The sequence below is a fragment of the Echinops telfairi genome, unplaced genomic scaffold (assembly GCF_000313985.2).
Source record: "Echinops telfairi isolate 266 unplaced genomic scaffold, ASM31398v2 ScPeMD7_7457;HRSCAF=8495, whole genome shotgun sequence".
Taxonomy (NCBI): domain Eukaryota; kingdom Metazoa; phylum Chordata; class Mammalia; order Afrosoricida; family Tenrecidae; genus Echinops; species Echinops telfairi.
In genome coordinates this window covers 19819224-19828149 of record NW_022111357.1, presented here as the reverse complement: position 1 = coordinate 19828149, position 8926 = coordinate 19819224, and the positions used below count along the sequence as shown (strand labels likewise).

The 8926-nt window shown below is 44.6% G+C and overlaps 1 protein-coding gene across 2 annotated transcripts in view; it reads left to right on the top strand.

Annotated features, from left to right (window-relative positions):
* Positions 1-610: 610 nt before the first annotated feature.
* TMEM50A (transmembrane protein 50A) overlaps positions 611-8926 on the top strand; it is a 20596-nt gene continuing 12280 nt past the window's right edge. For both annotated transcript variants that reach the window (XM_045299175.1, XM_004705097.2), the window contains exons 1-5: positions 611-713; positions 3709-3813; positions 6029-6141; positions 7721-7788; positions 8218-8310. In XM_045299175.1, the coding sequence (XP_045155110.1) occupies positions 3721-3813; positions 6029-6141; positions 7721-7788; positions 8218-8310 (367 nt within the window). In that variant the 5' untranslated portion in view covers positions 611-713; positions 3709-3720. The remainder of the gene's footprint in view (positions 714-3708; positions 3814-6028; positions 6142-7720; positions 7789-8217; positions 8311-8926) is intronic.

Genomic DNA, 8926 nt, shown 5'->3' with positions numbered 1-8926 from the left:
CTGCTTCTAAAACTTTACCAATTGGATCTTTAATTCCGCTTCGCGCCCCAAAAACCCTTACACTGCCCACAGCGCGGAGCCTACAACCGCGGCCTCCACACCCACGGAAAGGCCGAGAGTCGTGACCGGCCGCCTACAGCGACCCCCGCCCCGAAGCCGACCCCCGCCTCACAGGAGAGGCCCCGCCCTTTCCGGGAGGCGGGGCCAGAAAACAAACAGTGCACCCCCCAGGGCTAGAGTCCGAGCGCTTTCCCCACCTGCGGAGGCCCGCCCTCGTCGAGCCCGCCTCTCCCGCCCGCACGCGCTTGGCGTCGACAGGCGGTCCACGCTCACTCAAGTCGGACAGGAAGGCGGAACCGGGGCCTTCCTTTCGAAACTTGGAACAACTCGCAACTTCTCGAACTAACTCTTCCGGGAACGTCCTCACAAGCACCGCGAAGACGGACGGACGCCAACTGCAGGGGGCGGCGGAGCGGGCGCGGTGGGCGTGGCTCCCTCCTAGCCCGCCCACTTCCGGCCCGGCTCCGCCCCTCGCGGGGCCGCCAGGGTGCGCGTGCGCGTGCGCAGCCGAGCCCCGGGGGGCGGTGCTGCGACATCCGGGTTTTCGAAGGCCTGTGCCTGTTTTGTTTTCTGAGCAGAAACCAGGAGAAACTGAGGCGGCTCCGCGGGGCGCGACAGCAGGCCCCGCACCTCCTGTTCAGGTTGGGTTCGACGTAAGTACCCCACGCAGTGTGTGGAGAAGGGGAAGGGCCGCCCAGGCTGGGGCTAGGAGCCGGGACTGACTGCGGATGGCAGGCGTGCTGACAGGGTCTCCGCCGGCTCTCTCCGGGCTGCTTATGAACTCTTCTCAGGGGCACCCCCGGGGCCCGAGCTCTCGTCCCGAGGCCGGCTTGCAGGGGCGGGGGTCGGGGGCGCGCCTACGTCCTTGCCTGCCCGGCTAGTAGGGGAGATGGAAGTGGGACCACGCCCTCCCCCCCCCTCCCCCGGGTCGCATAGGAGCCCTCAAAATCATTTCAACCTCCTGCCTTGGACAGGTGGGGAATCCGAGGTCCCGAGAGCCCTGTAGTCTGTCCGGGTCACACAGTGAGGGAACCAAGCTGAACAGTTTTCCCAGACCTTCCAAGGCTCTGACCACACTCTGGACCCCGAATTCCGAGAGTCCGGAGGGCCAACTTTGGGCGAGAGTGTGGCAGTCAAGAAAGCTACATGCGCTCCTGCCACATGATAAAGTACACCGGACTGCCATTTCTCCCAGGGAAGCATAAAAGGAGTGGGTTTTCAAAATGGCATCTAATAATTGTCCCAAGAGTTAGCCCTACTTTTAATCAACAGTTTTTAATATTTAATGCAAGAAAGCAAGGTTATCATTCGACTTCATTTACCTTTTTTAGGATTTAATACTTCTCCAAAAAACAAACTCACTGCTGTCTAGTAAATTCTGACGCACTGTGACCCTAACTGAGTTTCCAAGACTGCAACTCTACGAAAGTTGACAGCCTCGTTTTTCGCCAGTGGAGTGGCAGGTGGATTTGAACAGCCAACCTTGTGTTAGCAGCATGTGTAACCCACCGTGCCACCAGGGCTCCTCAACAAGCGTAACAGTTTTGTGGGTAGATTCAGCTTTCTCTAGCAGTTTAGGTGTTCCTTGATTATTGACAGGCTATCAATATAATAATACTTTTTGCACTCTGAAATAGAGATAAGATGAGGATGTGTCTTAGGAATACTTTAAGTATTCCTTTAAGTGGTTCATTAAGACCATTTGGATATGCAGGATGAAGCTGAGACTCTGCTAAGAACTGGAATCACTTGATGATAGTGGGTTTGGATTTATGGTAACTGCAGGAGCCCTCGTGGTACAGTGGTTGAAACATAGGGCTGCCAACCAAAAGGTCAGGGGTTCACAGCCACCAGCCTTGGGAGAAAGATGTGGCAGTCTGCATCCTTGAAGATGTATAATAGCATTGGGAACCTGCAGGGCAGTTCTGCTCTGACCTATAAGGTTGCTGTGATTCAGAATTGATTGGATAGCAGAAGGTTTGATTTCCGGCTGTTTAAATAGTAGTAGTGTCTTTTGGGGTCTGAATTAGAATTAACCTCAGTATTCCCATCTGTTAGAATTGTACGCTGTTGTTGGGTGTCATTGATTCAGCTCCCACTTGTAAAGACCCTCTCTGTGTACAACAGAACGAAACACTGCCAGCCCACGTGTGTCAGGCTTGAGCCCACTGTTGCAACCACTGGGTCAGTCCATCTCCTCTTTTCTGACACTACCAAGCATGTGTCCTAAGAACATGGCCAAGGAATGTGCGATGGACTGCTGCCACCCTTGTTTCTAAGGGGCATTCTGGCCATGCTTCCTCCAAATAGACGTGGTTATTCTCTGGCCGTCCATGGTATTTTCCGTTTTCTTCCACAGCCCTACAATTTAAGTGGATCTGTTTTGTCCAGTGGTCGTCCTTGCTCATTATCCAGCTTTCACAGGCAGACGAGGCGATTAAACATATTGCCCGCGTGGCGCAGGTGAACCTTAGCCCTCAAAGGGACCTCCGTACATTTTAACACTATAAAGAGGGTTTTTTGGTTTTGGGGGGCAGCAGATATGCCCAGTGTGTTACGTCATTTGAATTCTTGACTGCTGCTTCTGTGAGTATTGATTGTGGATCCAAGCAAGACTAACTCCTTGACAACTTAAATCTCTTCCCTGTTTCTCATGACGCCGTCCAGTCATGAGGTTTTTACATTGAGTAAATCCACACTGACGACGTTAGTAGTTGATCATCATCAGTTAGTGCTTCAAGCTGTCTTTGCTTTTAGCAAGCAAGGTTGTATCATCTGCCTATCTCGCAATCTTAAATTAAAATACATGTGCTTTATATAGAAGTGACTCCAAAAAGGTGGGGTGAAAGGGAGTGCTATGGGTAGAGGTAAAACCTGCCCCTGCAGTGTTTCATCTCTTAATCTGAGTGTGGAGAAACACATGTACACTAACAAAATGCGTAACTGCCTAAGAGAGGCACGTTTCATCGGAATACATGCTTAACCCAGATAAGATCTACATTGACTCTCCACTGTTAGTGCCCTGAACTGTCCATGTCGAAATATGTAACTTAGTTTGGTGTCGTAATGATAGAGAGGAGCTCTTGTGTCTTAATAAGCATTTTAATAAATTATGAGAAGATTTACCTAAATTAGTTTAATAGACTACTTGGAAATAATATGTGACAGCTGTCAGGAGTTGGTCAATAAGTGACTAAAAATATTCTGGTACTTGGGTACTTAGCTTTGTTCGTTTTACTTAACTGTATAAAACTATCTTTTATATTAAAAAATACTTAAAAAGAGAGAGAGAATCTGAATGGTTGAATGGAAAACTGATCAGCTCATCAAACTTTCACCCAATCTACAATGAAACATTTAAAAAACTACCCAAAGGTTCCCAATTTTACTTTCCCAATTTAGAACATAGAAATTAGTCAAAAGCTACATTATATATTCTGAAGAAGTATGTGGAGCCAAAAGGAATTTTGAACAGTAGGCACTGTGGGAATGTGTGACTCCCTGTGTGTAATTACATATTTATAACATTTATTACATATATAATTATGTGAACACCTTTATTAAGTTATCTCAGGGCCGTGTGTGCATTATCTTCTGGGAACACAGTCAGACTTGAAGCAAGTAAATAAAAATATTTTCTTTTTTAAGTGACCTGAAAAAATGTCTGGGATTCTAGAAGGCCTGAGATGCTCGGAGTGCATTGATTGGGGGGAAAAGCGCAATACCATTGCTTCCATTGCTGCTGGTGTTCTAGTAAGTACTTGGACTTTGTAGTGTGTTTATGTGTTTTGAAGGTCGTGTGATGTTTTAAAATAGGTACTGTTTATTTCGGACCATTGAACTTATTTTTGTAAATGTTAAAATGCTCTGTTTTGAGAACTAAAATTAGGTTTTAAAGTTAAAGTAATAAATTGGTTGGGTTTTTCAGCTGCATAACAAAAAGGCCATAATGAGACATTGTGTTTTATACATTGACTTACTGTATGGATTATGACTCCTCATTAAGTTAGCAAGATGTGTTTAAGAGACAGAAACGTTCAAGTCAGTCAAGAAATATTTCTCAGCAATTGAGTGTTAACATTCTTCTCAATCTCATAGAAAAATAACAGTAAATTCACTCAAGTATATTACTTAGAAGTAATTTATAGTAAATAAAATTCTTATTTTCACTTCAAATTCCTGAAGGGAGCTGATGTTTGTGGTCTATGAATTTATGGTATGATGTACTCTAAAGAATGAATTTGAAATAAAAGAATGAATAAAAATCTGAGTTTAAATCTCTGATCTCCTCACTAACCCTGGACATGTATAGCCCATGAAAGTAATTATCCTGTACTTTTCCCAACATAATGAGCCACGAAAGTAATTATCCTGTATCTTTCCCAGCATAGTGAGGGTCAGGAACCTTTAAGGACAGAGTGAGCCCATCTGTGCACAGCAGTGCCTCTTTCATTGATGCAGGCAGGCATGTCTCTCTGGGCCTCAGCCTATCGGCCCTGAGGCCACTTGGCCTTTGCTCTGCTCAAGCACAAGTGTCACGGAGCTCCTTTGGTGCTGGGAAACCCCAGCCACCTTCCCACCCAAGGACACTCACTTTTACTCATTCCATGGCCTGGGAAGCCCACTGCTCCATCTCTTGGCCTGTGTGTAGCCCCCTGCTTTGTCTCGGGTCTGTCTCATCAAGCCCGGGCTGCGCCCTCTGCTGCCCCACCACTTCAAGCAGGCATCTCAGGTGCAGGCGCTGGTTGCATTTCTTTCTTGATGGTTCAGGATGCACTCGTCCCGTTTGTAAGATGGCGCATTTTTGTGCCCATTGGAATGACAAAACGGACCATTCTCTGAGTGAGAGTCCTTTACACCCTATTTGCATACTCACACCCTGTCACTGTGTGGGCGTTAGCAAAGTCTGTACAAAAGAACCATAGCAAGTAACTTCTCTTCACTGCAGTCCTCTTACTGTAGTTTCTGCCCAGATGATAAGAGATAACTGCATTTTTCATTATAGTTTTCATTACATATTTGCCCTGGATATACCCAGAACTAAATTAAGGTAAATTATAATTTTATATTTAATGTACATTGAGGGGTCCTGGTGGCATAATGGTTAAGTTCATGACCGCTAACCGAGAGGAGACAGGTCTGCTAGGCTGCTTCCAGGATTACAGAGTTGGAGGTCCTTGATAGAGGTCCTTGATAGAGGTCCTTGTTAGAGGTCCTTGTTAGAGGTCCTTGATATTTCTAGACTCCCTATTAGTATCTACCCCCTTTCTTTACTTTCTTTTTCCCCTTATCACATTCCATTATCTAACACACTATAGACTCACTTCCTCTCCCTGACACCACTGTGTTTGTTCTGGTAGGTTTGCTGCGAATTGGATTTTGACTTGATAGCAATGAGTTGTTTAAACTTAAATTTAGCTTCACACTTACAACTCTGTCGATTGTTTGGACTGTGGTCCTGGGAGGGAGGGACACCCCACTGAAAAGCCTGCTTGCACATTTGTTCCTTCCTTCAATTCTCGATACCGCCATCAAATGTAAAATGTACCAACAATAATTGTTCTTCATAGCTGATGCTGATATCTTTCTAAAGGCTTATCTTAATGCATCAGCTGTAGATCATACTTCTGCCGGTTGATGCCTGAGTAATTTTTATTCCTTTATTTTGCCAAAGATACTGTTACTTGTTCCTAGTTCTAAAATTAGATTGTAGACTGTATGATGTCTTTATCAAATATGATCAAAATGGACTTGGGAAATAAGTACATGTTAATATTAATTGCTGACAGATTTAAGGAGGATCTAATATAGAACCATATATTAAGCCATGTGCAAATTTTGTACCGGACACTTGAAAGTCATCCAATGGAGTCTCTTCACCTAGATGTTGCTCTCTAACCTGTAAGATACAAAATTATTGTCACTTCTCTTGGAGTTTACCACTTTTCATTTTGTTTGTTGGTTTTAGTTTTTTACAGGCTGGTGGATTATCATTGATGCAGCTGTTATTTATCCCACTATGGATGAGTTCAACCACTCCTACCATGCCTGTGGTGTGATAGCAACCATCGCCTTCCTAATGTAAGTGCCAGTGCTACTGCACTCGTCACACGGGCTGTCACAAAGCGGGAGTGTTTGCATGCACGGGGAGACCTTGGAAAGGCCTGTCAGAGAGAAAACTCAAATACTCCCAGTAAAAGAGCACCACGCCACAGTGTTAAGTCTGCGACCTGGCCAAAGCTGAACACTCCTGAGACCTGGATAATGAGACAGCCCCATTGCGTTTCGGCTCTCACAGATTTACTTAGAATTTGAAGTGTTATTAAACTAGCGTATCTGCCATTGTTAAAGTCAAATCATAATAGAGAATGGCTTCTAAAGAAAAGCAGCAATCCTCTTTTCCTTCTCCTTCTTCTGCCTCCCACCTTCTCCCAACTACCGTCGGGAACCATGTACTTGGTCTGAAGGCTTACTTCTTCATCCACACTCTTCCGGAGAGAGTCAGAGAGCAGAGAAGACCCATGCCTTCATGGCATCGGCAATCTAATGAGAGAGGCAGGCAGTGGTGTCAGGGAGAGGAGGTGAGTCTATAGTGTGTTAGATAATGGAATGTGATAAGGGGAAAAAGAAAGTAAAGAAAGGGGGTAGATACTAATAGGGAGTCTAGAAATATCAAGGACCTCTAACAAGGCTGAAAAATGGTAGAGGACTTGGCTGTGGGAGAGAAAGAAGACAGATTCATAACATGACAACAAAGACAAGGCTTTGGAGCAGTGGTTTTCAACCTGTGGGTCGCGACCCCTTTGGGGGTCAAATGACCCTTGCCCAGGGGTTGCCCAATTCACAACAGTAGCAAAATGACAGTGATGAAGTAGCAACAGAAATAATGTTATGGTTGGGGGGCCACCACCACATGAGGAACTGTATAAAAGGGTCGTGGCATGAGGAAGGCTGAGAACTGCTGCTGCAGGGCAAGGGGCCAGTGTGGCTGTAGTGATGTGGTCAGGGGAAGTAGTCATGCATGTGATCAGAGAGTTAGAGGAGAAAGGGCATCTAGAATAGAGTCTGGGAAAGCATTCTAAGGACTTTGCTCTCATTGTGAGTTGAGATAAAACCATTGGAGGGTTTTGAGCAGAGGAATAAGATATCTTAACATCAGATAATCTGTGTCCCATTTTCATAGAATCATTTCTGTTGAACAAAAGTTAAAAAGTCTGTAAAAGTTCCCTGAAAAACCAAGTATTATGTCATTTCGGTGTTGGGAAACTTCAAATGTGCGTCCTCACGTTGCACTCCAGCACCTCCTCAGATCCAGACTACACTCGTTTGCTTCCTATGTGACTTTTTCCCGTACTCAGTGTTGTTTGTTTCCTGGAGCTTCTGGGATCTCATGTCCAGGTTCTGGTAGAACATTTAGAAATGTTGTTTCCCCTAACAAGTTCCTCAGTGATGCTGATTCTGCTGCGCACAACCACTGCATCTGAGCATTTGGTGGAAGAGACTTGCTTAAGGTCATATTAACCCATTATTCAAGACCCCTTAGACATGTATGCCTTAAATGTGAACAACTTTAGTGTATTGTATCTGGTAATTAGACGTCACAAATAGTTACTTGCTGGAGGCAGAGACCCTGATTCTTGGTTATATTTTATTTATACAGGATTAATGCAGTATCAAATGGACAAGTCCGCGGTGATAGTTACAGTGAAGGTTGTCTGGGCCAAACAGGTAAATCAGAGCACACAGCATCTTACGATATATGCTTACATCCTTAAACTGAAAATTAGTCATGGAGAATCCCACTTAACTCGGATTCCAGTGGGCAAATGTTAAGCAGTTTAAATGGTTGGGCTACTAACTCCAAAGCCAGAAGTTCAAATCCCCAGTGTTCCTCAGAAGAGAGATCAGGCTTCCAGAGAGATTCAGTTTCAGAAACCCTGTGTAGGGTCACTGAATCAGAATCAACTTCACAGCCACATGTATCTGAGGAGGCTTCTAGAGTTTGGGGGAAAGTTCTTAATTCCATGAACTTGTTGGGGGAGGTATGAGTGTGTGTCCGTCCAGCCTGTCTGGGTTTTTGCATTCGTGTTGGAAGGTTTGATTGTGCTTACTGGACATAGGAGAAGCAACTCTGGTAAAGTGGTCTTTCCTTTCAAGGTGCTCGGATTTGGCTGTTTATTGGGTTCATGCTGGCTTTTGGATCCCTGATTGCGTCTATGTGGATTCTCTTTGGGGGTTATGTTGTTAAAGGTAAGAGAAAAGTTTGTTTTTTTTTGCATTAAAACTTGTCTCTTTTTTTTTAACTTTGTATTGTGGTTTTGTTGCGAGTTTGCTAAATTTTTTTGGTTCTTTTTAAAGGAAGCCTTTTTAATATAAATGAGCCAACTGCTAACAATGTGTTCTTGCCAGCGAACTGCCCTCCTATATACATATATTAGCATAACTGCCCAGATATATTAGCATAAATGTTTATAGCTTATGTAAAGTTCTGTACTGTAGTACTTTTAATAACATCTTACTGTGTTTTCAGTGAAGGGATTACACAACAGTGTAGGTTCTCATCCAACAATTTGTACACAAATTGTTCTCAGTGACACTGAGTACCTTCTTGACTGTGCATGCCCCATAAATATTTTATTTGCTTGCTTGTGTATTTTTAGATCCCCTTTCTTCTGTGTTTTTGAGCTTGGCATTGACGGGGCGCAAGTCTAAACCCTCTTTCTCTTTGATGCCCAAAACCTCAAGCAGAATATATATATGAAAGATCTTTTAACGGTGCATGGAAAAATGGAACTAGAAGAGAATGGAATTTTTCCACATAGTCTTTGAAGTCCATACACACACACACACACACACACACACACAC